This window comes from Balaenoptera acutorostrata, chromosome 15 (genome assembly GCF_949987535.1).
Source record: "Balaenoptera acutorostrata chromosome 15, mBalAcu1.1, whole genome shotgun sequence".
Classification (NCBI taxonomy): Eukaryota; Metazoa; Chordata; class Mammalia; order Artiodactyla; family Balaenopteridae; genus Balaenoptera; species Balaenoptera acutorostrata.
The window spans coordinates 84,712,852-84,740,790 of record NC_080078.1 but is presented as its reverse complement, the minus strand read 5'-3'; the positions used below and the strand labels follow the sequence as shown (position 1 = coordinate 84,740,790).

Genomic DNA, 27,939 nt, shown 5'->3' with positions numbered 1-27,939 from the left:
GTTGCATCCCCAGTGGCCCTGGCCTTGGGGTCCAGCTGTTAAATGGCAGTGCTGACCCAGCTGGCCTCTGTCTGCCATCCTTCCAGAGCTTCAGCCGTGTCCCAGGCACAAGACACCACGGGCTCCCGTTTCCTGTTGCCTCGGTTGAACCCCTTGACCGAATACAACACCTTTCTTTTTTTTTTTTTTTAATTTTTATTTATTTATTTATTTTTGGCTGTGTTGGGTCTTCGTTTCTGTGCGAGGGCTTTCTCTAGTTGCGGCAAGTGGGGGCCACTCTTCATCGCGGTGCGCGGGCCTCTCACTATTGCGGCCTCTCGTGTTGCGGAGCACAGGCTCCAGACGCGCAGGCTCAGTAGTTGTGGCTCACGGGCCTAGTTGCTCCACGGCATGTGGGATCTTCCCAGACCAGGGCTCGAACCCGTGTCCCCTGCATTGGCAGGCAGATTCTCAACCACTGCGCCACCAGGGAAGCCCGACAACACCTTTCTAAACCCCGGCGTCATATCCCCCGCGGCAGTGGATGCTTTGCAGAACCTCCACATCCGTGTGTCTGGGTGAAACCAGAGGTTCTGCCCACGGACGGCGGAGCCTGTGGGCTGTTCACTGTGGGAGAAGCAGCCTCTGGAAAAGCAGTTATTAAAAATGAGTCTGGAAACCAAAACCAAAAAAGGGAGGAAACACTCCATTCATTAGTCCTCTGACATATAGCCCACAATCAGTACCCCCTTCATTTGAGTGGATCGGGGTCCCTGTAAGGACCAGCGTGGGAGGCTGCTGAGGCTTTATGTCACCGGCACGCTGACCTCCCCGGTGGACAGTGTAGACAGCTTTCACTGGTGAGCCTCCCAATCCTGGCGGTGTTTTGTTTACGGACCGTGTGCCTTGTGTCCTCACTTTCTCCTCCTCCCAGCGTGTGAAGGAGGCCGGTACCCACTTCACAGATGAGGGCAGCGAGGCCCGGACCTGGGACTGGGCCTGTGGGATGCTAGGCCAGTGGCGGGGGCATTTAATCCTCACGACAGCCCTTCAGGGCAGGTGGCCAGGACCCCGCTGCACAGGTGGGGAAACAGAAGCTCAGAGGGGCAACCTGCTTTGGGCCACGTAGCCTGAAAACGGTGGAGCTGGGGTTTGCTCTGTGTCCGTCTGGCTCCAGGGTCTGGACTCCGCACGTTTGAGAGAGAAGGGAGGACAGAAACCCAGCACCCTGGCAGAGAAGGCAGTGAGGGTTGATGGAAAGAATGACCCCGCGTTGGGCATCCAGTGGGCACCAGGCCTTCCTCTAGAAGTTGGCAAATCTGAATTGAAGAGACCGGAGACCCCACATCGGGGACCCGCCCCGTCTGGCCGCCTCAGGTCCTGCACACGCCCTGGGCTGGGGCCCACGAGCTTGGGTGCGGTTTCTCCTCCCTCTGACCTGACCTGGCTGAGTAGAGACACATCCCTCTGGTTTTGGGGGCGTTTGGGGTACACTGAACGTGTCCAAAGGATGCACCCCTGAGGCCGGCCCACCCCCGACACCGTCCTTGCCTGGGAAGGGAGGACATTTTGCCTGTTTTGCTGCGACTCTACAGCAGGGGCAAGGGCCGCTCCTGCAAAATGCACATTTGGAGGTGACACCGAATTCCTCCTTCCCATTTATTCTCGGTGTCCCCCCCCCTCAAGAGGCAGGTGGAGACAAGTTCTCATCCCACCCACAGCCCCCGCCCATGCTTTTTAATGTAACCCTGCCCAGGCTGGGTCTTAGCAACATTTCAGCAGCCGGCTTCTTAGAACAAGCAGAGCGAGAATTATGCGCCGGTGGGCCACGTACAGTCCTCTTCTCCAGGCAACCTGGAGGGCGGCCCAATCAGAGATGATGTGTTTTCTATTTCTCCGGGGCGGCCCAGGCCCCTCCCCGCCCCGTCCACCCGCAGACCCCAAAGCAGACCGTTAACTTAGCATTTTCATTGAAGTCCATCTGACAAATGGTTTCGATGGAGAAAGCAACACTGCGTCTTTAAATGGCGACTTTGTCAGCGCGTCTCTGGGCGCCGTAAAAAGTCCTTTGTTATCTGTGTCTAGACAGCACGCCAGCGGGATATTTGGTCTGCGTGAGGGAGAGAGATCTGACAAGGTTGAATTCATTTACCGGCTTATTTAAAGCAGAATTTCCAAACACTTGCTCATAAACTGTTTTCGGCCCAGACTCCCCTGGCCTCCCCCTCGCCCACGCTGGCTTTTCTTGTTTTTATAATTTTTCGCCTGTTTGGGCGGTGAGCGGGTTGCAGCCGGGTGCCCTGGCGAGGAGGAGGTGAGGGGTGACCGGGGGGCTTGCGGCTTTTTTCTTTCTTTAATTGTCCTCTTTATGACTGTCTAGACGCCCTGCAGATGTACGTTCGCAGGGAAATGGCTTTTCCCTCTGGTTACGGGACACTGAGTAGGAAGGTTGCAGAGCTCCCCGCCCCCCACCATCTGACTGCCCTCCCCCTGCCCAGAACCTTCTCCCGCCATCTTCCCTCCCTTAACTTAAGGCACTTCGCCTTCTGGCAGCGTCTTTGTGTTTATAACACATTTACTTGACTGTGCTAATTTTATACCGTCACCAAAAAAAAAAAAAAGAGAGAAAGTGACATCCAGGTTTTCTCCTCTCTGAAGGGTGGGCCGAGACCCCTCCCATCCCTTCCCCCAACTTCCCCCTCTTCTTATCACTCTTTGGCATTCCTTCCCCCCGCCCCTGGGGCATAGACTAATAAAACGAAACATATAGGCATAGACTAATAAAACGAAACACCAGAAGTTAGCTTTTTAAGGATGAAAATATCAGGGCAACTTGAATGGGGTCCTAGGTTTTAGTTACTCGAAATAGATGCATTCATTAACCTCGTTGCCATAGCGACTAGGTGATTGTTGCCTCAGTGAAGAAGGAGCAGCCTGTGTGGCTGGAGGGTCTCCAGCCCCCAGACACCCATCGCCAGCCCTGCAGGACCTGAACCTGCAAACAGGCATTGTCCTGCCAGGACGGGAGAGTGGGTGCTCTGGGCAGTTTCCCGACCCTGCAGTGCAAGTTGGGCGTGGAGGTGGGCCAGGGCGGGGGGGTGGGGGGGGAGTCCTTCTCAAACTCCCCTCCCCTTGGGGGCAGCCGCAAGGCCCTGGCGTTAGGAAATCGAGTTGTGTTGCAGTCCAGCTATACGTTAGGCTTAGGCCGGGAGGGAAGCAGACACCAGACCTCCCGTCTGGAGCGGGGGAATGTAGGACGGAGACAGGGCCGCGCTGCCTCCCTGCCCGCCCCCCCCCCCCAGCCAAACGCCACAACTTTCCCCCCAAAAAACTATCGTCATCGCTGTTGACCTGGCTGCAAAGCCATAAATTTCCACCCTCCGCCCCACGGTCATCAGTCGGCCCTCTGGGTTTTACATGGTAGGGGGCACAAAAGGTGGGGAGGGGGTTGGAGGTGTCTGGCTGACCAGATGTCTCCTGGGATCCCTGAACTGCATCTCATTTCTGCCAGGCCAAGCAAATCCAGCATATCCATCTACTTCCTTGAGTGGTGGGGGGATTGGACATTTCATCCGCAGGAGATGGGAGATAAAGTACTCAAAACACTCTGGGCTTCTCGGGCCCGATCCTTTCATTTCTTCCCCCAAACAGACAAAACCCACAGGCAGAGGGACCTGTGACACTGCTACTCCCATTGTTCCCCGGCCCTGGTTTATTACCGGCTTTGTGCGGCCGAAGGAGAACTGGAGCGCTCCAAGCCTGTCCTGGTCATCGTCTTAGCCTGCAAATCTGTTAAGTCCAGATCTATCAGTTCTGACTTGTGACTGAATTGTAATATTTTGAGTTCCACAGTCATTGGGGTCTCTCTCCGCTCACACATTACTATAACGTACGTCTTGAAGGAGAAAAATCCAATGAAGGTCAGGGACCTTTTTTAAAACTAAAAGAGAGAGCCTAAAACAGCATCACCAGGTCTGTACTGCGTGCAGACGCACCGCTGACCCTGCTCCCTCCTCCAAGCTCCCGAGCAGGAATGGTCCTTAAGAAGGATGGGCTATTAAATACCAGATCCTCAGGCTGGCAGACGTGTCTGTGCTGTAATTGGGTCTGTCTTGGAGTAATTAAAGGAAAATGATTATATTAACCCAGTCACCAAGCCATCGTGGCATAGAGAAACGAGTGCCACCGGTATTGATGTTCACTCCAAAAGTTGGCCTTTTTCAGCACATCAAAAACGCACTCTTGGCTTGAGTTTGGGGGGACCTTTTTTTTTTTTTTGCATTTTTTTTTATACTTGATCATATGTCTCCTGGTCTTCTTTTTCCTTTTAAAGCGCAGCGGGATCCCCATTCCCTCTAAGACAAGCAGCTTCAGTTCACACAGGGAGATGTGAGCTTTGAAAGCCGAGCTTAAGGATGTGCGTGGCACAGATGCCCCAAGAGCCTGCAGCTTGAGAGATGAGATTGAAAAAAGTCTCGTGTCTAAGTCTCAAATCTGGGAGGCCTGGCCTTGTTTTTTTCTTCTTGGGGAAGCTGCAGTTTCAAGACGGCCTTGGTGTGCTGCCTTATTTAGGAGGCGAATTGCTGCTCATTTGTCAGGCAAAACAGATGTGGTAGGGAGACAACATCTATTTTCATAATTCGAAACAAATCTGGTGGCCGCCTTCCTTTTCAGTGGGGCCTGCTCATCTAGAGAGCCCAACTCCCCGGCAGCATTTAGCAGAAATATTTATAGCTCATCAATTGAACCTTTCTTCTTCCAGGAGAAGTTGGTTTCTGCTGGCAACTGGGAACACTGACTCTTGCAGGCAGTGGGTGCTTGGCAGGGATTTGTTTTAATGGAGGATCGGGGGTGCCAGCCAGCCAGAGCAGCTGTGCTTCACCCCATCAGCGGGTCTTCTCAGAGTGGGCTGTTCGCTAAGGAGCCCTGCTTTCCCGTCACTGTTGGCACCTCTTTGTCAGGAGGGGCAGTTGGAGGCTGGTCTTGGGGGACCCCTCTGGGCAGGCAGCTGGCACCCCCGACACTCCAGGAAGACCCAGGACCTGGGCCTCTATCAGTGGGGAGTTCGTGCTTAGGTTTGCAGGGTAACTTGGGTGTCATTGCCCCATTTTATGGATGAGAACACTGAGGCTCACAAGAGAGAAACAGCTCGCCCAGGATCATGTGATGCGTTGATGGTGGAGCTGGTCTCCTGGCTCAGGGGCAGGGTACAGAAATGACCCGGTTTGTTCAGATTCTGCTCAAGCATTCATTCCCAACTGCAGCCTTCCGGATACCATAACCCCCAGCTAAACATAGCCCGGTGTCTGCGTACATGCAGTTTATGGAGGGAAAGAGGGTGGCCCCACGGTTTGGGGAATTGGCCGTTGTGTGTTCATCCATCAGATGGTTGAGCTCCTACTGTGTGCCACTGAGGCAGCTGCTGATGGACAGTGGTGACCGAAAAGGGTCTGTGCCAGTCCTTGCGGAGCTCAGGCGCTCACGGGGAGCAGACAGTACTTTCAGGCGCTGGTAATGCCAGGGTCACGTGACCGTGCCTGGGGGCGTGTGCTGGGCGGGAGCTGAGAGACCTCTCAGAGGGGCTGACACACATGCTGACATTTGAGGGATGAGACCCAGCCAGCAATGGGAAGATGTGGGGCAGAGAACCTCAGGGAGAGGGGAGATGGTGAGGGCGTGGGGTCTGCTGGCCGTGGCACCTGGTGGAGGGAGAGATGGGGTTCAGTCCCCTCGCCTGAAAAACGAGCGTTGACCAAAAAGTAGGGGAGTTTCTGATTCACCTGGGAGAGCCACAAATGGTGCAGTTCTGCAGGATGGTAACCACTGGGGACACCTGGACGAAGGGTGTAGGGAGATCTCTCTATAGTATGTGAATCTATAGTTATCGCAGAAAAAAAATTGTGTTCTAAAAAGCCGAAGGTCTGACAGGACCCCTTCCTTTCTCGTTTCTGGGACCACCCTGGTGCGGGTCCCTTAGTATCCTTATCATTGTAGCCCAGGAAGAGAAAACGTGGATAGCTTCTCTCTCGTGTTCACCTGCAAACTGTCGGGTGGAGGACCGGGGGCTCTGGGCAGCTTGCACACTGCCCCTTGTTGCGCTGGCAGGAAGGAGGCCCATGCAAGGGTCAGGGTGACTTCTGGGCCTCACACAGGCAGCTGGTTTGGAGGGCATGGTGGAACCCAGTGAGGCAGGGTTTCTCGTAACCACCAGAAGTTGGAAACACACACATCTCTTGTCTGTCCTGCCGGCACCTGGGGCAGACATCACTAATCACTCACAGCACCCTTTGCTGTGGGCCTGGACACAGCCTTACCCCTGTCGGTGGTAGAACCTGGGGTGGATGAGTAGGGTCTCGAGGCCCAGGAGGACTGGTCATGAAGATGGCCATGCAGAGGGCCATCTTCCCAGCCAGTCAGAGGGCCCCGCTTTGCATCTGGAGGCTACCCCCCAAGGCCACCCGGGACACTGCAGCTGCCTGTAAAGACTGAATGAAGACACTGTGTTTCTTTGAGGCCCCTGAGCTTATGGACTTTGTGTTTGGGCAAAAGGGCTCTCAGATAGTGACTGCTGTTTGCACAAAACGCAGAAGCCAGAGGTTGTCATAGACCCCGGTTTTCCTGCAGATTGACATCCCGTTCCAGAAATCCCCTTTATCACTGACCTGGGCCCCGCCCATGGTTGGTTCCTTCTCCTTCCTGCAGAGAAGGGCCTGTAAACAACGCTGGGGCTGCTTTCTCTCATTTTCACTCATTTACTCCTTTCACAAGCACTTATGAAGCACCTACTGTGCGCCTGGGACAGGAGATGCGTCTGTGATCAGGGAGCTGCTGCAGCTCCAACCTTCAGAAATTTACAATCCAAGTGTTCAGTGAACAAGTACTTTTCCCTCATTTGTCTGTGTTCACATCAGATGTTTAGACTGGGCTGTTGATACTCTTTAAACCAGCCGTGTGTAACTTAAGCCCTTGACACTGTCTCCGTCCTGAGCCTAATGAGGACTCTCGTGTTGCCTGACTACTGTTTAGGGAGCAGGTTTTACGTACCAGGCACTGAGCTTGAGATATTACCTATCGTCCAGAGTTTCTCGACCTCGGCGCTAGGGGCACTGGAGCAGGATAATCGCTTTCTGTGGGCGCTGTCCTGTGTGCTGTAGGATGTTTAGCAACATCCCTGGTCCCTTTACCCACTAGATGCTAGCAGGACCCCCTTCCAGGTGGGACGACCACAATGTCTGCAGGCATTGCCAGATGTCCCCCGGTGGACAAAATCGTCCCCAGGGAGAACCTCTACCTATACCCTCGGGGCCTGCCCTTGAGGTGGCTGTGTGAGTGAGGGCAGGCTGGCAGTCTGTCTCTTCATCTGTCAGATTAGGCGCTGACGGGACATCCTGTCAGTGGCTGGTTGGGAGCCTTGAACGATAGAATGCACTTAAAGCTTGCAGCACAGCCCAGCCAAGCCATCGTAACTGGTGTGTCTGACGGGCAGAAGTCATGCCTCCCGTTCACTCATCCAACCAGGCTCCCTGGGGCTTTCGGTGACCGTGAGGCAGTCTCCACGCCACCTGGAAAAGACAGGCAGGGTCATGGTGCGTCGTGCTGACCCGCACCAGGTAATGCCGGTGTGGGCGGCTGGTATCCAAGGGACTGGGAGGCTGGCGCTGGCCCCTCCGGCCTTGCCCAGGTAGCTCTGTGACTCTGAGCAACTCTCTATCCCCCTCTCTGGTCCATCCTTTTTGTTTCTGACCCGTGTTGGGGGTTTCCAAGCTGCTGCCTTCCCCAGAGGCCCAGCATGTCACAGGCTTGTCTTCTGCCCAGCCTCGTTCCTGACCCCGGTCACTTCAGGGTTCTCTGAACCACTCAAGGTCCCAGGTGTCCACCCCTTCCTCTCCCTTTCACCTTAATTAGTTTAAATATTCGGCTCCGGCATTTGCTTTTACATCCGGGACTTGAGTGTAAGAGTTTATTTGAACAAGCAGATCCTCCACTAAAGGAGTGAAAAGCCTGATAGAAATCGACTGATCCACAGCAGGGTGATTGTAAAACACACCAAATCCTGCAGGTCCCTGAACGCAGCACCAGGGGATGTCGACTCAGTCGTGGACGTGGGGGCCGTGTGCTGCGTTTAAGGAGCTTCCACGGCGATTCTGATGTGTGGCCGTGTTCGGAAAATCACGCTGGAAAGTGAATCGTTTCGAAACTCACACTTTCTGTGCTGCTTCTGCTTGCACGCACACACCCAGGCACCCCAGAGAGGCTCGTGTACTTTGCCAGGGCCCAGAGCAGCTCACTCCACTTCATGCCCTCACTCCGTGGCCCAGAGGCATCAGTCTTCTTTCTTCCCCTTGAATGTGGCAGACGTTCCTGCCTCAGGGCATTTGCACTGGACATTCATTCAGCCAGGAGTGTTCTTCCCCCAGCTCTCTTCATCTTTCAGGTATTGGCTTGAAGGCCACCTCCTCAGAGATGGGTCCCTGACTCCCCATCCAAGGAGCGCCCCCCTTCCCAGGTGCTCCCCCCATCACCCTCTGGTGCTGTCTTCCTAAACACCCTTAGCTGTTGGTGCTTATTTGCATATTTATAGCTCAGCTTTGGTCCCTCCCCAGTCGACTTGAGCCCCGTGGCAGCGTGGGAGCAGGTGTTGCTTCTCCTGAGCTAGCACAGGGCTGGCCTGGACCCCCAGACGCGGAGGGACCAGCGCTCATCACAGGTCAATTCCGGTTCCGGTCAGGTTCCCTGAGTAGACAGGTGAGCAGTATTTGAGAGGACACTCAGGTGTCTCCCAAGACGCCCGTGTTGTTTGAAGACCCCTGCAGCTCCTGACTCTTCTGTGCCCGAGATGGCGACTGGCAGCAGTTTGCAGTCACTTCGTCATCGGCGACACGTTGATACTTAACAATGATGCTTTACCTTGGGGATACCTGACGCTTTGACCTGTCGTATTGGGGTTATTGGGTTGTATTGGGGATGCGGTGATACTTTGGGGAACGCAAGCTGCTCTCTCTCCCTTTGGGACAGAAGTGGGAGGTGCTTTGCTCTCTGCTGCGGAGGTGGGGGGAAGACAATGCTTAGAGGTTACTTAAAATCTGCTTTCTTCATTTCTAAATTTTAAACGGCATGTTTAGAATTTAATCTTCAAACCTGGGAGGCAGACCTGCAAGTTGAGAGATGACAGCCGAGAGATGGTTTCGTCTGGCTGGCTGCAGCAGCCAGATGGCAGATGCTGTGAGCGGGAGACGGAGCGAGGCCGGGGCAGGGGGGCGGGGGGGGGGCTTCTGTTTCGGCTCTTACCCTCCCCCCGAAGTAAGCCATCCTCCCAGCACCAGACCTGGACCGTGCGTGCCCCAGGGATCGCTTAAAGCAGCTGGCATCGCCCTCTGCCAGGGTGATGTAGGGCCCCAAGAGACAGGACCCCCCCATACTCCTCACTTTTCTTTTTAAACTTTTTATTTTGAGATAATCGTAGATTCGCATGCAGTTGTAAGAAATGATACAGGGAGAGCTCTTACACACGTCCCCCGGCTTCCCCCAGTGCTAACATCTTCTATGGCGATGGCCCAGTATCCCAGCCAGGAATCGGCATTCAGTACTATCCATTGACCTTGCTCCCATTTTCCCCATTCTCATGCACTCATTTGAGTGTGTTTGTGTGTACCTGTGTGCATGCTTAGTTCTATGCAATTTTATCAGATGAACCACTGGCAACCAGCAATCTGTTCATCTCTATAATTTTGTCATTTTGAGACTGTAATATAAATGGAATCATACAGTATGTAACCTTTTGAGATTGGCTTTTTTTCACTTGGCATGACTCTGAAGAGCCACCCAGGTCATTTTGTGTATCAGTAGTTCATTCCTTTCCATTGTTTCCGTGCCACGGAGGTACCCCAGTTAGTTTGACCACTCACCTGCCGAAGAGCATCTGGGCTGCTTCCAGTTTGGGGCTGTTACGAATAAAGCCCCTGTGAACATTCACGCACAGGTTTTTGTGTGAATGTAAGTTTTCGTTTCTCTGGGCTAAAAGCCCAGGAGCGTAATTGCTGGGTCGTATGGTAGTTGCATATTTTGTTTTGTGAAAGACCCTCCACTTTTCAGCAACACGCATCCATCCTCTGGCCTGTGGGGAGAGATGTGAGTCCCGGCGAGTGGACCTTGGACATGAATTCCTTCCTCCTTCAAATATTAATTGAGGGCAGCGTGTGGTGCCAAGCATGGTGTTACCCTCCAGGGATTCAGTGAGAGCAAGGTAAACAAGGGCCTTCGCGTGGAGCTTTCTTGCTGCTGAGGTGAAATCAGCAATAGCAGCCATCAAATCAATAAAGAAGATAGTTACTCTTACACGGTGCTATGCTACATGCCAGGCACTCTCCAGGTACATTACAGTCCTCAAGCAGGCCAGTGAGCGGGGGCTAGCCTTTGCAACGCCCCTCACTGCAGATGCAGATAAAGAAACAGAGCCACAGAGAGCCATGAGACAGAGCGGATAATCCAAGCTTCTAACTGTGCACTATGTTGCCCCTCATGGCCAAGACCGGCCATCAGGAGATGCAGAGTGTGGTGGGAGGTGAGTGCATTTGGGATAGGATGACCGGGAGGCCTCCCTGAGGTGGGAACATGAAACATCCCAGGACAGAATTGCACGTGCAAAGGTCCTGGGGTGAGAACAGGAAAAAGGCCAGCATGGCTGGAGTGTGGTGAGCATGGGAAGGAGACCAGAGGTACAGAAATGAGGTTGAGTGGGCGTTGCAGGGCTTTAATCTGAGCGTGAGTCAGGGATTCAATTGGTGTTTTTTAAAGATTGCTCTGGCTGCTGGGCACAGAGTAGACTGGGGAGGAGTGTCAGCGTGCAGTGGAGGAAGCAGGGAGATGAGAGAGAACACGTAGGCAAACCTTTTGCTCTTGAGGGAGGACCCCTAAGTCTCCTCCGACCTCAGCCTGGGAAGACCCCCGCAGGCTCCCCGGGAGGGTGGTGGGCTCCCTCTGGAGCTCAGCGTAGGGCAGAGTCTCCCCGTGGCTGGATCTGCATCTGATGAGCCGTGAGGGCAGGAAGAGGACCCCCGCCGGCCACCCCCTCGAGCATCTGGACCTGGACCTTGGACTCCCCTGTGGGTCTGTCTCCTGGTGACTTTCCTGGTTTCTCTGTCCTTCTTGCCTTTTTCTCTCCTCCCTCTGTCCACTCCAGTTGTTATCCCACAAATTGAACTTGCCTGCTCAGTATCAGTCACTCCGGATCGCTGACGAACATGTGCGGACGCTCTCGTGTCCCTCACACCTGGTCAGGTGGGGCTGCCTGCTTTTTAATCTAATGACGGCCACCATTTATTATGCACTTGCTGTGTACCAGTTAGTGTTGGGAGAGCTAGGACACGTCTACTAGCTCAGTTAATCCTCACCAATCCTGGGAGGTGATACTGTTACTGATCCATGCTTTACGATGGGGAAACAGAGCAAAGGGGGCCAAGTAGCCACCCAGGGTCACACATACGGGAAGTGGTAGCTCCTGGACTCAAATCCAGAGCCGGGCTGCTTGTCTCCCACGGCTTTGCTCTGTCCCCATCTCAGTCCCCGTCATGAGCTCTGCTTCCTTCAGAGAACAGTTGTTCGGAACCTTGGTCTTTCCATTGTTTGGGATTTTCTGCTGCTGGAAGATGTTCAAAAGGAAATGATACCAAGTGCTGGAATAGCCTCACCCGTGGGGTGGGGACCGGGAGAAGCAGCTGGCGTCTGGGAGGCTTGTAACTGCCCTCTGGGAATTTGTTTTGCTTGTCGCCTGAAAAGGAGAGAGGAAGGGACTCATAAGAGTCGCAGGGAAAGACTGGACAAATTTAGACCCCAGACAGTCTCACACACACACACACACACACACAAACACACACGGGAGACACCCAGAAAGACAAACAGCCCGAGAGAAGGCCATACGAACGCAGACAGTCAACGATGCGAGACAGACACACAGACGCCCTCAGACAGACCCAGACTCGCAGGCCCTCGGAGAGAGGCAGAGACAGACGCTGGGGCTCCCACCTGCTGGGGGAAGGGGGGGTCCTGCCGTGGTGACGTCACTTCCCCCATCCGAGCTCTTCCTGGCCGTGGGCCCTGCCCAGCCAGGGAATCTGTGCAGTGGCCGACTGTCAGTGTGTCCAGCCTTGTTTCCTAGAGCCCACGCCCCCGGCCCCTGAAACCTGTAAATAAACTCCTGGGCCAGGGCATCACCTCGATGTACCACCTGCGTCCCTAGGCCAGCACGTTGGCACGCGTGTCACCTTGCAGCCCAGCCTGGCTCCTGACGGACTCGGCCTTTGCCGGCTGCCGCTCTCTCTACGAGACGAGAGGAGGTGAGAGAGAGTGAGGGACCACTTCAGCCTGGGGCTGCCGGGAGGCGGCGGTTTGTGGTGTGGCTTTGTGTTGAGTTTCTTGTCGGGAGAGGGTGGCGGTTAGGACACCCGGCCCCGCGTGGAAACCTGTGTGAGCGTGAGCGTGTCCCTCCCTGAGCCTCAGATTCCCTGTGCCTATAACAGGGGGCCCATAAGACTAAGCCCCCCACCCAGCCCTGGAGCTGCTGGGAAAGCTCCATGAGATGAAAAGTCGGACCCGGGAAACACGGGGAGTGGGGGCCACACCTGTTGTTGTATGCGTGTGTTGTTAGAACGGCCTTGGGAGAGTCCAGACCATTGATTTCCTGTCCCAGAAATAAATCCACCCAGGTTTCTGAGGGCACATGTTCGAATCCTTTCGCCACAGAGAGCAGGATTTATTTACCGCCCTGGAAATCCTCAGCTCCCGGGCCCTGGCTCTGAATCCCCGGGGCCTGGTGCACAGTAGGTGCACAGTGAACGTGTGGGACTGAAAAGTCCCTGAGGTTGGATGTAGATGACAGAAGAGAACGTCCCTCCTGGAAAATAAAATCACATGTGCCCTGGGAGATTGTGGGCAGGCTGCTGGCTGTGTTTCTGTCCCCATGGGTGCACTTGTTTCTCCATAGGCCCATCCCCACCTCCCGACCCAGGGCAGGTTTCCTGCCTCCATGGCTTGTAGTTGATTTCCCTACATCAGCTCCTACTATGCAAGGTGCCAGTAAATTGGGTTCTGGTGAGGGCTTCCTTCCTTACTGGTAGACGGGCCACCTTCTTGCTGTGTCCTCACGTGGCCTTTCCTTGGTGTGTGTGTGTGCGGAGAGAGAAGGTGAGCTCTCTGGTGTCTTTTTTTTTGGCCACACCGCACGGCTTGCAGGATCCTAGTTCCCTGGCCAGGGATTGAACCTGGGCCCCGGCAGTGAAAGCTCCGAGTCCTAACCACTGGACCACCAGGGAATCCCCACTGGTGTGTCTTATAAGAACACGAATCCTATAGGACCAGGGCCCCACCCTTATGACCCAATTTATCCTTAATTGCTTTCTCCGAGGTCCCATCCCCAAATATAGCCACACTTGGGGGGTTAGGACTTTAACATACTATTTTTGGGGGAACACACATTCAGTCCGTAACACAAGGTACCCTTCTGCTGCAAGCAGAGGATTTGGGAAGGCAGGTGAGAACTGCCACTCCTTGTAAGTTGATCTGTTAGCACCAGCCCCCGTAGTAGCTTTCACTTTAGGGTTTGCTATTGAGCCTGGCACATCCAGGTCTACCCCTCAAGCCTCTGCACTGCTCTGGAGGTTCCAGGCTCCTTGCTTTTTGGCTGACTATGTATTGACCAATACAAGTTTCTTCGCTGCCTGAGCACCGTGGTGGACCAGACACCAGCGAGAGACCAGAAAAGGGGATTCCCTCTTCCTTGGAGCTGGGAATCCCACATGGCAATGGCCTGGGCTTGGCACCATAATAGGATGTAAAAGTTGCTCTGGGACAACCACAGGTGGGCTTTGAGGGTTGAAGAGGAGTGCGCCCTCCCCAAAGACTGGGCAGAAAGGCTCCTGCTTGCCAGTCTTATGCTGGCTGTGAGGAAGCTGCAGGACAAGGAGACAGCATCGTGATGGTGTGGACAGACTGACAGTGGCAATAAGACACAGGCCAAGGGAAGGCTAAGTCATGACACATACATTTTCTTGGAAGTCATAGCAGATATCCTGGTTGGTATTTACAAAATTAACCACCAGTGATATGGGAGAGCTTAAAACTGCCAGAGAAAGCCAGAGAAGGAAGTGACCGCGGGGGCTGGGGCAGTGGGAACTGGGGTCAGAAGCCAGAACAGGAGGAGGAGGAGGAGGAGGAGAGGGGCCATCCCAGGAAGGTGGACCACCCTGGGCAAAGGCCCGGCAGAAGGGAAGAGGAGACTCTGCTCATAGGGCAGCAGGGATGCCGTTGGCTGAGAGGATCGTGTAGCAATCAGGAGGCAAATTAGCAATGAAAGTAGGAGGCCGGGGGCTCCGAGCCGAGCAAGTAGCCCTCGTGAATGGCAGCTGCTGTTTATGGGCCACTTAACGTGCTCCGGGCACTTGATACGGATTCAGCCACCCCGTTCATCTGCATGACTTAAGCTGGCTGCTCCTGGTGCCCCGCTTCTCCAGATGAGGAAACTGAGGCGCAGAAGATGAAATAACGTCCTCAGGTCACGTGTTTGGCCATAGGTAGAGCTGGGGTTTGGATCTAGGCAGGCCAGCTCCAGGGTTCCCGCTGATGCCGCTCCAGGTGTTTGCTGAATCAAATTCAGTTCCTGGGAGCCCGAGGGCGCAGAGGATCCTGTCCTGCTCTTATAGCTTCTCCAGCCTCTCCTGACGTCTGACCTTGGCCATCATTGCATCTCCTGCTGCTGCCCTGGGTGAGACCCAGAATGGCTGGGCCCTTCATGGTCCTAAAGGAAGGGGCACCCGCGGCCAGCGCTGAGATCGCTCCTGATGGAGCGGGTCTCGCCGACCCCAAAGCCTCCAGCACGCGGCCGGGTTGATGGAGGAGCTATTGAGAAGCGTCTCAATACCGGCCGCATTGTGGGCCGATTCAGAGCTGAGCTCTTTGTCCGAGAGGCTTGGAAACGGAGCTGCATTCACTTCCCCTCTCCTGGCGCTGCCCTCCAAGCCCCTCGGAGCTCATGTTGGGAAACACCAGGCTCTTGAAAATTGGTAATTGAGAGAAACATCTGCTGGTTTCCAAGGAGCACACGGTGACTCCTGAGTGGTGAGGGCAAGCGTGAGTCGCATTGTCACCGCGTGCTGAAACACACAAACACACACACACACACACACAGGCACACACGCGCCTGAGTCTCTTTGGTATGTTAATTAAGATGGATTAAATTAAAGTTGTCAATGCTTGTTATAAAGATACAAGCAATATAGGCATACAAAAAGTAAAAAGGATAGACTCCCTCTTTCAGAAGTAGCCCTCACGAACAATTTGATTTTTATCCTCATTTTTGCTATAAAAATGGGTCCATATTATATATACTGTTCCAGTTTCATTATTTCTGCTCAGCAGTAATTGCAAACAACCAGCCATCATCCGACCTATAGATCAGCCGTTCTCAGCCAGGGGTGATTCTGCCCCCCAGGGGACATTGGGCGATGTGTGCAGACGTTTTTGGTTGTCACAACTTGGCAGTTTTGGTGCTACTGGTATCTAATGGGTAGAGGCCAGGGGTGTGGCTAAATATCCTACAATGCACAGACCACACCACAGAGAATTATCCAGCTCAAAACGTCAGTAGTATCAAGGTTGGGAAACCCCACAATAGATTTATGTATCTTTCCAGTGGCCCCATTGTATTTGATAATGAGATAGACAACCAGGATTTGTCTAGTGGGATTTGGATGGTCTCTGGTTGTTCACGTTTACCAAAAACCCTGCAGAGGTGTCCTTATACGTATATGCTCTCAGGTCCTTCTGCGAATTTTTCTGTTGGATACAATCCTGGAAGCTAACATTGCTGGGTGGAAAGGTAGTGTGCATTTCAGATGTTGGTAGGTACTGCCATGGTGTCCTCCGAAGTGATTATGGCCATTGACACTGCCACCTCATTCACCCATGCCTCCCCTCCTCAATTAACGGAACGCATTTCATTTATTTTAAATAACTTTCCATTGCACCTCCTCGTCCATTGACAGAAACGGCTCTCTCACCGCAAATTCACTCCATCCTGCCAATAACTCTAGAACGGTGATTGCTATTTTGCTGACAGTGGGTGTTTAAAGACGCTCGATATCAGTGACAATAGAAAAAAGAAAGTCCCATTAGTTCTTTCCATTTGGATAATAGCAAGAAAGATAAAAGGCACTGCTTTGTCTTTCCTTATTGAAGGAGCATTTAATCATGAGGTTCTAAAATGATTATACAGGTCTTCTGCTCTCCCTGGAGTTGATTTCACCACCCCGTTCCCACACGTACTTTGAGACCCGGGGCTCGCCCATCGCCCAGCTGCAGCCCCTTCCCAGGCCACCTCCCAAAAGGTGACTTCGGGACGTGTGGGGTGAAGTCCCAGAAATGAGCGAGGCTCTGCACGCTTCTGCCACTCGGGTACAAGAAGGCAGCTCGCCTGTAACCAGGACAAGGTATCTTACTAGTTAAAAGGAGACGCACACATAAGCAGGTTATGTGGGGCTAATGATTTACCATCAACACCCTTTAAACCTGGCCCTGTATTTATTGTCTAATTAATGAACCTTGACTGTAGGGTCCCCTGGGCTTCCGGATGCTTCCACTGCCACTGGGACAGACTAGAGTGGACCTTCTCTGTTAGGCTGCAGCTGTGGGGGGGCTGTAGAGCCGCATCCGGTGCTCCCATCCCGTGATGCTCTAGACTAGAGTAGATGAGTATAAGAGTTGAGAGACTGATGCCCACGTGCTTGGGAGCTCGGTGGGGGGCAAGCCCAGCAGGGAAGTGCATGCGTGTGTGTGTGTGTGTGTGTTCGTGTTCATGCATGCACGTGTGCATGGGTGCAATCCGGGGGGGAGAGGGAAGTGTGGGAAGGTGTCGGCCGGGCGAGGAAAGGCTGGAAGTGGTCGGGCAGAGGGGGTGGCTCAGGTGTGAGCGTGGACCATCCCCTGTCGTCCCATTCGCTCTACAGCACCACACACTTTCATCCCTGGAGACGCCGTCCGTCCAGCCAGTGTTGGGGAGAGACAGCGAGCCACAGTCTCACAGGGCAAGCTGTGCATCCATCCACACGCATCTGCCCTCTCCAGGCGAGGGGAGGCCAGGCCCGGGGACTAGATGACCACCTGACACCTGGGTATCACCTTGGGCTCCTCAGCCGGGGCCACCTGGAGGGGCCAGCAGGCCCTTCCCTGCCCCACCAAGGGCAATCTCAGTGCAGCACCTAATCTCCCAGGGCCAGTCAGAGGCTACCCGATGCCTGGGCTCCACTGCCCTCAATCCCAGGCTGAGAGGCTTGACCCAGACATGCTGCCAGACCCAGGATGTCAGCCTCTGCCAGGAGACACCTGGGAAGCCCCATTACGGGGAGCAGCTGCCTGTTTGGATACTGACAGATGCTTCTTACATCTTTGTTTTTCTCTTTTATTATGAATGTAATTCACATGCTGAGTGTGCAGGAGTGTGTGTTACAAGGAAGGGGCCGTCCCCTCTTGGCACCCACCAGGGTAACCACACCTGTCCCCTGGTCTGTGTAGACGCATGTAGTCACGGGCATATGTATTTATCGCCAGATTCGCTTTTGTTTTAAAATACACACGTTTGTGCTTTTCTAAACAAAGATGGGCTCGTCCTATCTGGTGGCTTCTCCTCTTTCTCATGGGGCATCTTTTCGTGTCAGTGCCCACAGATCTGCTGGCCGTGCCTTCCTGGTTGCGTCGGCCCCTTGGAGGGACGTTTAAGTGGTTCCCAGTGATTCTCCCTTTTCGTGCAAACCTGCAGCGGGCCTTCCTGACCCTCCTCTGTTTACCTGAGAGCACTGCGATCCTTTATTCCACACATTCATTGTGCGTCTGCTCTGGGAAAGGTGCTGCGGACACAGAATGCTCACAGAGTCACTGGACACTGGCATTCGAGGAGGGAGAGGCAGGAAATAAGCGGTTAGACAGGCCGCGTGTGGCCTCTGATTAGAGCTACAGAGGAGAGTGAAGCCGGCACGGGACACGGGGTCCTGGGGACTGGGGCAGACACTGGTTCAGACAGGGTGCTCAGGGATGCTTCCTGAGGAAGTGACATTGGAACAGAGACCAGAAGGTAAGGAGGGAGCAAGCACATGGATGTGGGGAAAGACCATTCCAGGTAGAGGGAGGGGCACATGCAAAGGCCCTGAGGTGGGCTGTGTTGGGACCTTTTAGAGAACACAGAACAGAACTCTTATTAGAGCAGAGAGAGCTAAAGGGAGAGAGTCCCAGGAGAAATGCACGTGGAGATAAATACCCAGGAAGTGATTTGCCTGGTCAAAGGTTCTCTCTTGGAAGTTCTGAGAGATTGTTATTTTGCTCTGCGGAGATGCCCCCAGCTTGCACCGTCCATCAGCTACCTCACTGGCAGAGGGGCCCGCTTTGATGCACCTTCTCCAGCTACTGTGGATTTCACAGCTCAGGTCTGCGTAGGGGCAGGGGATAGGTGTGGCCCAGGGCCTGGAGTTCTTGGTTCCCCGTAATGAGGCTTCCCAGGTGGTCTCCTTGCAGAGGTGCTGTCATCCTGAGTCTGTGGCTCTAAATTAACTCATGTAGTTCTCACCACAGCCATGTGAAGTGGGGACTGGGTGATCCCCCTTTTTTTTTTTTCCCCAGACGAGGACACTAGTGATATACCGAAGGTCACAGTTTAAGTGGTAAAGTTGGGATGCGAACCCAGGAATCTTGGGGGCAGACCTCGTGTTCTGAGTCTGTACCCTAAATTCTTTCATGAGCAGCAATGCGGGAAGCCCCAGGCCCCTGGTGCAAGGCCGGGTCCCCCCGCCCCCAGCCAGCCTAGAACTTGTTTGCCCCTAACCCCCAACACCAGACAACAGTGGATAATATCTCACGGTTACGTGTTCCGGTATCAGGTGCCCGGAGCCCAGCCGTGCGCTTGGCACAGAGTAGGTGCTGGGTAAGCGGTGCGGTCTGTCTTTAAAAAAGAGAAAACTGGCCTAGATTTGCTGCCCACCTCCCAAACCTTAAGAGAAAGATCCATTTTTTACTTACAAATGGTCTTACCCAAGAAATAAATGTGCGTCAGGGGTGTTTGAAATAGCACCAGGAGCGATCAGAAAGTTATTCCTTTGACGTCTGGTTCAATTTTATTTGAAATTCCAGCGGGGGAAGGAGCTGGGTTCTTATTCAAATGCAGTGGTGGAGGAGGGGCAGCAAATGAAGTGGCAGGAACCCCAGGCAGGCTAGGGCCCCACTGAATGACAATGAGGTCTGCCCCGGCCCGTCGCATCCAGGCAGGCCTAACGAGATTAGATTTTCATAAATTTCAGACAGTGCCAATTCCTAATTCCTCGGTGTACGGCCGGGAGGCCAGACAGGGCTGCCTGCACGGGCTGTTTGTTAACCAGGAAGCACGCTGGCTGCCCCGCCGCCCGGAGCAGACGCGATGGGGGCAGGCGGCGGGGGAGGGGGGAGAGTCGTCTGGTCTGGAGACCTCCCGTGGGCTGGCAGGAGCTGGGTGGACTCTGGCCCAGCTCTCCAGCCAAGGAAGGAGAAAAGAGCTCCAGCACCGGGCTGCCGCTCCGATTATGAACTGAGAACCCAGTGACAGTCGTGCCCATACATCGCATGGTGAATTCTACACCAGCCCCATTTACAGCTGGGAAGTGGCCGGACAGGGGTTTGAACCAAGGCTCCTGCGTTTGGTTCAGGTTGTGATTCCATCACCAAGAACAGGGGACCGTGAGCTTGGATGCAAAAGAATTGCATCTTTACTTTAACCAGCCCGAACAGGAACGTGGGCACCCCAACCACAGGGCATCACAGCACCTGCGATGTGGTCGCCAGCGGAAACCACAGGCTGCCTATCGCATCGACACCTGCCGGGTTATATTTAATGTGATAGTATCCCCGGGTCACACGTGTGATCCTGTATATTCTTCCTACGTCGCAAGTCTGGTTGAGAGTTTGAGAACTATTTTGATACAGTGGGCTTCCTTTCAAAGCCTGACTTGAATTTTTATTCGGTTTAATTTTATTTTCAAAAATCTCATTGTGAGAGCGCGTCCTGGCTCCCCCAGGTGCCGGAGGAGGAAGCCTCGGAGTCAGGACTGTTCTCTGACTCCTGGTCTGACCGACGATGAGGCCCCGCGGGGGTTTGTGGGAATTAAGAGGGAAGGTCCTGTTCTGGGCGGGTGCTTGGCACTCAGGTAGCAGCAGAGGAGAACGCAGCTGTGAGTATCTTTATGCAGTTTCGTGGGAGGTGCCCAGAGCTGCCCTGAGTGCCTGGCACGAGGTCCTTCTCCCCATCCTGCGACTTTCCTCCATGCTGGTGGGGAGGCGGTGACTGCTGGCCACGATACTGGCTTCGAGGACCACATGACAAGTGATGCTGCAGCCAGTCCTGATGCAGCCTGGCGACCAGCCCCACCCCACACAAGTGCCTGGCTTGAACCCACACCGTTCCTGACATTCCGGGGCCACGGCACTCAGGACCGTTGGGTGTGGGGCATCAGCCTAACCTGGCCCTAAAAGTATGGGCTTGGGGGGTCTGGGCTCTCTTGGGCTGTGTGGCCTTTGGCCAGTCACCTCCCCTCTCCCAGCCTCAGTTTCCCCATCTGTAAAGTTGGCGGCGGGGGTCATGTTAGTATCTACTTCACAGAATGCTGGTGAGGGTTCAATAAGATGATGCCCGTAGGGATTCGGGCTGTGCCTGGCCTTGAGGGGGCTCTCGGCGACGCTGCCTCTCTCACTAGTGTCAGAGGGGCTGGGAGAGGATCAGAGATGCCCGTGCACACGTCTCAAAGTGACTGCGTCTGTCTCTGGAGGAGAAGACAAAAGGAGGGTCAGGCCGCTCCAATGAGGCAGACGAACCTGTTAATTTGAAATTATTCACGAGGAAAGAAGACACGCAAATTAGAATGACCTTACTTTGCATGTGGAAGATGGGCTTGGCCACCCCCAAGAGCCTGCCGCATCCATCACCCACCCCAAGGGGGAGATTATGAAGAAAAATGGCAGGATGTCTCCCCCACCCCCCCAACAGCGAGAGGACTTGACGCCCAGAACACAATGAGGGAAATGTGATGTTTCCTCCCCGAAGGCTCCTGTCCTCGGCACAGGTCCTTGGAGCAGAGACCAGTGCCCAGAAGTCCAGCCGCCACCCTGGGTGACCTTTCTGGACTGACCCTGGGGCAGAGGCCCGTGAGGCGTGCTCAGCGTTTCCAGGGCATCGGCCTGGGTGAGGGGTGCCTGTTGTCCCCAAAGGCATGTTGGGAATTGTGACAGGATCACGTGCTGTTTCCTGCCCCGTCCTGAGCTCTTGACGTCTATTATTTCATCCCCCGGGAGCTCACAGGGGTGCATACGCCCAGGGTCACACAGCTAGTAGCTGGCAGATGCGGGAAGACAGGACTGGGCATCCTCAGAGGTATTCCCAGCGTGGGAAGGGGAAACTTAACAGGTACTTTGGGAAGGCTGGGAGACTTGAGCAGAGTTTCCCCTTCTCGCTCCCTGAGGGAGGCTCTGGGTTTGGGACCGGCCCCGCCCTGTGATCTAGAGCCATTTCTCCCTATGCCTCGGTTTGCCCATCTGCAAAATGGCAGTGGTGATGGCTGGCACCTCACAGCCTTGGGGGAGGCGGGCTCGAAGCAGGGCCGTGCGTGCGTCGTACATGTTAGCATGCTGACTGCTGTCCCAGTGAGTGGTCACCACGACAACGGGGAGCTTGGGCTGTGGACCAGCCCGCCATCTCCTCTCGCTCTAGTCTCCCTTTGTCTGTGCCCAGGCTTTGCTGTGAGTCCCATGGTCACAGGACACTTGAGCTGAGTGGGGAGCAGTGGTTGGACCCACGCCTTCCGCCACTGTGCTGGGCACTTGGCCCCATGTCCGGCACGATCGGTGTGGCTCCGCATCTTGGGGGCTCCTCCCTTGGCTGGAACTCCCAAAGCCACCCGTCCTGCAGGCTTTGGCCTGCTCGGTGCTTTCAGAACTCTTGAATGTGTTGCCGGCGTTAAGGGCCAGGCAGTTTCTAGGTTCTGGGGAGATGGGGAGGTGTGGCCGCGCTGGGCCAGCCTGCCTGGGGGCTGTCCTGTTTGGCCCGCTGGGCTTTCAACTAGCAGTGCCTGTCCGGAGTGCCCTGTGGACCTGGTGAGGAGGAGCTCCTGCTCGATTAGTGATGCCTGCTGGGGGAGCAGGACTGAGAAGTTGGGCACGAATGCTGAAACCCAGGCTGCCCACAGGGGCCAGGCAGATGATGTCAAGCAGGATGGGGGCCCCGGTGGAGCTTGGGGCCAAGTGGACAGCACAGCCTGTGTAGTGAACGTGGCTGCCTGCAGCTCCGTTCCTTTGAGTGGGGGCAGGGGACTGTGCACGCACGTGCCCTCAGGTCCCCAGTTTGCCACCGTTCCCAGCAGGTCCTTTCCGATGCACTTCCCGGAAAGGTGGGTTCCTGTCGCCCGAGGCAGTGTCTCCTGGAAGGAGCACCCTGAAAGCGCAAGTTCACTGTGGTGCTGTCGTCGGAACCAGAGCCCCCTCACCCTGTGGCCAAGGTCAAAACACCCAGCCCAGGGTGTTCTCTGCCTCATGGGTTGGGGTGAATCACCTGCCGGCCGGGGGGGCCTCTCCTGCACCCCTCAGCGCCCCACCCCGCCCAGCCCGTGTCTCTGCACGGCCCGGAATACCCAGCTCGGTCCTGCTCGACCCTCTGTATTCAGGCTTACGGGTTCGGGCCGCCCTTGTTTTGCCTCGGCTGGAGTGCTGCAGAGCCCCCCACGAACCGTGCTTGCCTTGAGGGAGTGCTCCCCGCGTGCTGGGCATGTCACCCTCGCACCACCTCCTCCTTCCACACAGGGAAACTGGGATGGATTCAGCGAGTCAGGGTCCCAGGGCCAGCCTGGGGGTCCCCTTGGGGACCTGCCGAAGGGTCTCGGGAACCCGCAGGAGTCTCCCTCCTCCTCTGGCCAAGACCCCAGGCCTTTGGCTTCCAGAATAGAGCCTAGAAATGATTCGTGGTTTCTCTTTTTCTGAGCGTTTTCCCCTCTCTTCTCCCACGTTGATGTGCACAGGGCTGTGGCCCAGGGACCAGGGTGGTCACATTGGCGCTTTCGGCACCCTTGGCTCCTTCCTGGGGGTGATGCTTCACTCTGGGCCCCGGCCCCCAGGAATCAGGTCCTCCTGCCCTTTTGGGGTCGGGAGAGCTGTGAGGTTTGTTCACACCCGCTCAGGCTGCTGGGGCCTCATCCACTGCTCTCTTTCGGGCCCTACCAGGCCTGCTGCCTCAGCCGCTGGGCAACACCGGGAGGAGGGCAGAGGCCTGGCCAGGGCCCCGCAGGCCGCCGGGGCCGGGGACAGAGACGGAGGCAGCGCACACCTCCTTTCCTGCAGGCCCGGGCGGGCAGGGCGCCTGGAGATGGTGGGGGGGGAGGGGCAGAGAGGTGCCCACCCCCAGGTCCCCGGCGGGGTGAAGAGTGCACGGCCTGGGGGGAGCGGGCGCAGGCCTCTCCGAGGGGGGCCGTGGGTGTTGCACAAAGCCAGCCTCTGTGTCTCCTGAATGGGCAGCTTTATCCTGGGCCCTAGCCGACAGGCCCTGGACCAGCCCGTCTGGGGAGGCGAGAGGTGTGGCCGCGGTGATTGGGGCTGAGGCCAGAGACCTGGGCTTTGCCCAACCCAGGCCCTGCCGTCCTCCTGGCGGGAAAGCGAAGGAGCCTCTCCGAGGGTTTGAGGCTTGTCCGATTCTCCGCTAGGCGGGGCACGGCCTTCTGGGGCTCGGGAAGTTCTCACCAAAAAGTCCCTGGCTACTTCCTCCTCCTTCCTGGGCCCCCCAAGGCGAGGGAGGGGTGCAACTCTGCACAGGCCAGAGCCAGGGCCCAGGCTCCAGATCGAATTCCCGGGTGCAGAGGCGGACGTTCAGTGGGTGGTCAAGCGGGGGGGGGTGGGGCCACCAGCGCTGGGCCCTTGGGCTACACGAGTCGGTCACTAGGCCTGAACCTGGGTCTCCTCACCTGCGAGACGGGATGATAAAAAGTACCCGTGTGTACGCTCAGCCCTGAACAGAGGTCCTCAGCCTCGGCACACTCTTTGTGGCGGGGTGCCCTGTGCCCTGTAGGATATTAAGCAGCACCCTGGCCCCGCCCTCTAGGTTCCAGGAGCGCCCCCAGTTGTGACAAGCCACTAGTGTCCCCAGACATTGCCACGTGTCCCCTGGGGGTTAGACTAACACGACTCACTGACGGCCCCAGGCAGACATTGGCACAGTTGGGCAAAGGCTTGACGTGGTGGAGGAAGGTGGGCGTCCTGCAGAGCCCGGGGTGGGGAAGAAGAGGTGGCTGGGGCTTCGGAGAGGACGTGCGGGCGGGCTGCGTGTGGAGGAGCTTCCGCGGCTGTACCAGCAGGGACGGCCACCGGGACGCATCGATCTCCCGCGGGACGCCGAGGCTGGCGGCAGGAGGGCTTGCCCTCGCCGGGTTTGGCGGGGCCCCGCTTGAGCGGCCCACGAGCGACTCGGCCTGCCGCGCTCCGCCCGCTTTCCAGGCCCCACCTGCGGCCCGTCCCCGCTCCCCCAGCTTCCTTGTGACTCTCTGGGGGGGAGGAAAAGCTGAGTCAGTGGCCCTGAGCTTGAACCTGTGCCCCTGGGGAGCCCTCCGCTAATTGCTTGTTAGCGGGGGAGGGGGGCCTTCCTGCCTGCCCTCTGGGATGGTCCGTGGGCGGCCTCAGGCTGGGGGAGGCCGGCTGCGCCCCCTCTGCCGCCCTGTCCCTGCCCAGGTCCCCGGCGTCTCGCCCGCCGCTGCTGGGGACTCTGCTGGCACCGGGCACGGCCAGCTGCCGCGCCACCCGACACGGACCCGCTCGAGTCAGCAGAAACCGCCCCGACTCCGGCAGGATCAAAATAACCTCCTTCCTTTTCCAGCACTTGAGGGTTTTTCCGCCTTCTGGGGGAGAAACAAAACAAACCCGAAAAAAAGAAATGAGAGTTGCAGTGTTCGCAGCCGCCCGGAATGTGGTTTTTCTGAGGCCTCTTCCCGGCGGTGGCCCGCACACACTCTGTCCCGTGGAGGGTGGTGTGTCTTCGTGCGTCTCGTGCGTGTGACGGATGTGTCTGGACATGGGTGTGTGATCTGTGTTCGTTTGTGTTGGTGTGTGTGGGGGTGTGTGTAGGGGTGCTGGGCTTTTTGTGTATTAGGTGTGCATGTGTGTTGGGATGTGTGGACGCTCGGATGCCCTGAGCCTCCGCCTGCACCGGGGTCCCCGAGGTCTCACGTGTCCCCTTGGTCTTGCAGCGGAGCTGGAGTTCGTTGAGATCACCATCATCGTGGTGGTGGTTATGGTGATGGTGGTGGTGATCACATGTTTGCTGAGCCATTACAAACTGTCCGCTCGCTCCTTCATTGGCCGGCACAGCCAGGGCAGGAGGAGGGAAGACGCCCTGTCCTCGGTGAGTGCCCGCCCTCCCTGAGCTTCCGGGGGGCCTGTGGACGCCCCGGATCAAGTGCCCACGGTGTCAGCGTCGGGTGCTCACAGGAACTGACAGCAGGGAGACAGTCTGGGGTGGGAGGGTGTGAGGGGCAGGGCTTCTAGGTATAGGCAGTGACCCAGATGGAAGGGAGCCCGTGGACCAGTCCATGCCGTGGGGCTTCGGTCCCCAGACCCATCCATCCATCCATCCACTGGACAGACATCTACTGGGCACCCTCTGTGTGTCTAGAACCCTGCCAGGCATTGGGGGGAGATAGCTTCGAGCAAGTCACAGGGGGTTGCTGCCTGATGGGCTGGATGTAGACAGACAGGAGCACCGGGTGCTCTGACGGAAGCTGAAAGGAATCACCGGGAGTCCCAGAGTGGCTGCTTTACCCGGGACAGTCGAGGTGAGCCCCTGAGGCCGAGCTCTGAAGGGAGAAACAAGGGTGGGGTGCAGAGGGGGTGACTGCAGGAAGGGTGAGAAGGACAAAGGCGGCACGGTCCTTGCTGTCCCTACAAAACTGCAGTTTGATATGTTACTAGAATTTTGTGCCCTGTTGGGCATTCTGGAAACCCAGGAATATCCCCACAGAACTCCACAAACTGGGGCCGATGGAGCAGCTCCCAGCGGTTTGGGAACTCGCCCTCCCCTGGATCTGAGCACCCACGCTCCCCTCATTCACCTGCACCTTCGGTGCCACCCCTGCCCGCCGCTCCGTGTTCCTCAGCAGATGGGCCAGGGGGCGGTGCAGAGTCCGTCACTAAACAGTTCCCATCTCCACGCCTGTGAGGTGTAATTTAACAACCTGGACAGGAGTAGCTGTCTGAGGGACGGGCTGCAGATCACAGGGAGAAGGGGGCCTGGGGGCGGCCCCGGGGCTGTGCAGGGAGCACATCTCTGAGCCCGTGTTCACCGGGCGCTGGGGGGAAGCGGCAGCGGGCATGGCCTCCCGGCTCTGGGGGACGCCTGGGGCCGGTGCTGGTGCCCAGAGTCTGTGGGACTGAGCCGAGTCAGGCTGGCAGGCCTGTCGCTAGCAAATTGGGGCATCTCAGCTTGCGTCAGGCCTCAGTAGGGCACCAGCTTGCCAGGGCAAGGAGCACCCGCTCTGGTCCCTCTGACGGGAACACTGGGTGCCCCAAACCCGAGGCCTGGTGTGTCCGGAGGGCACTTGGCAGCTTCCTGCAGGGCTTACCTGCGTGTTTATTTGCTGTCGCTGTTGCCTGAGTGACGGTGCCACCAGCTGCACTGCCACGTCCGCGCTCAGTAATCCCTCCCACATTTTACAGAGGAGAAACTGGGACTCAGAGAGGTGGGAACATTTGCCTAGGGCCACACAGCTTCTAAGCGACAGCTTGAAGAGCCCATGACCCGTTTTGTCCCACCTCGGATGCTGGGGCAAGCTTTGGACAAATAAGAAGACATCAGCCTGGTAGCCGTGCTCCAGGGTGGGGCATCCTACCCCCTCTGAGCCTCAGTGTGTGTGTCTGTAAAATGGGTGGAGCGAGCCTTTCTCCTTCCTACCCTGCATGGTCACAGGGAGGGTGAAGTTAGCCGAGGGAGCTGGGGAGATGGCAGAGGTTCCGGCATGAAGGACCCTTGCCACCGTAGGGGGGACAGCCCTGTGGGCAGCATTGGGACTTCGTGCCCAGATGGAGGTCAGGATTCGGGCTCTGGTTCCTGAACATCTGAGGTTAAAAGAAAGTCCCCCCTGTCCCCGCCCCCGCCCCCGGCCGACTTCTACCAGCCACCTGCAAGGGCCCCCGGGGATGCCCAGCTGGGTAAACATGGAGGCTTGTTAGACCTGAAGTACGTGTGGCGACTCCCCTGGGGCCCCTGCCAGACAGGGCGCGTCTGAGGAGTCTAGGGGGCCCATGACCTCCCAGAGAGACCCAAACGCAGCCGCCGTGTGCTTGGGGCTGGGCCCATCCCTGGCCATGGCTGTCCTGCCGTGGCCGCTTTTCAGGGTGAACCTCTGGGAGTTCATTTCCTCATCTGTCAGAAGGTGGGGCTCAGGTGCAGGTAAAGCCCTGTGGCCCTGGGACCTCACTTGCCCGCCTGATGCTGCTCCCAGAGAAGCTAGAAAATACTGCAGGGGTACAGACTGTGGCTCGGCGTCTGCAGCTGAAGGCAGGTCGGGAGTCATCCAGGTCTAGATAGACCAGGGCCGGGTGCCCACTCTGTGAATCAGGTTTTCTGGGCTCATTCCCATGGTCTCTTCTGTGGCTGCAGTTGCCCTGCAGCAGCTTCTTGGTGGTGTGACAGACCGTCTGGCCCTTCATGGAGCCAGTTTGCGGACCCCTGGTCTAGATGGGGAAGCCATGGGCAGCTGGACGAACTCTCCAAGGAAGCTTTTAGAAAGAGAAGGAGGTGTCGGGGAGTGGAGCGGGGGTGAGAGAAGGAGCTGCCAGGAACAGCCCTGTGGGCACTGGCACCTGGAAAGGCGTCAGGGCCATTCACTGAATTAGAGAACAAGGTGAGCTAAGACACGGCCTGTGGGCAGGTGC

The 27,939-nt window shown here is 56.4% G+C and overlaps 1 protein-coding gene across 1 annotated transcript in view; it reads left to right on the top strand.

The window, feature by feature from the left end:
• The window catches only part of PMEPA1 (prostate transmembrane protein, androgen induced 1), a 58,317-nt gene that overhangs the window by 23,656 nt on the left and 6,722 nt on the right, over nucleotides 1–27,939 (top strand). Inside the window, exon 2 of the mRNA XM_057530101.1 lies at nucleotides 25,257–25,411. Coding sequence (XP_057386084.1) covers nucleotides 25,257–25,411 — 155 coding nt within the window. The remainder of the gene's footprint in view (nucleotides 1–25,256; nucleotides 25,412–27,939) is intronic.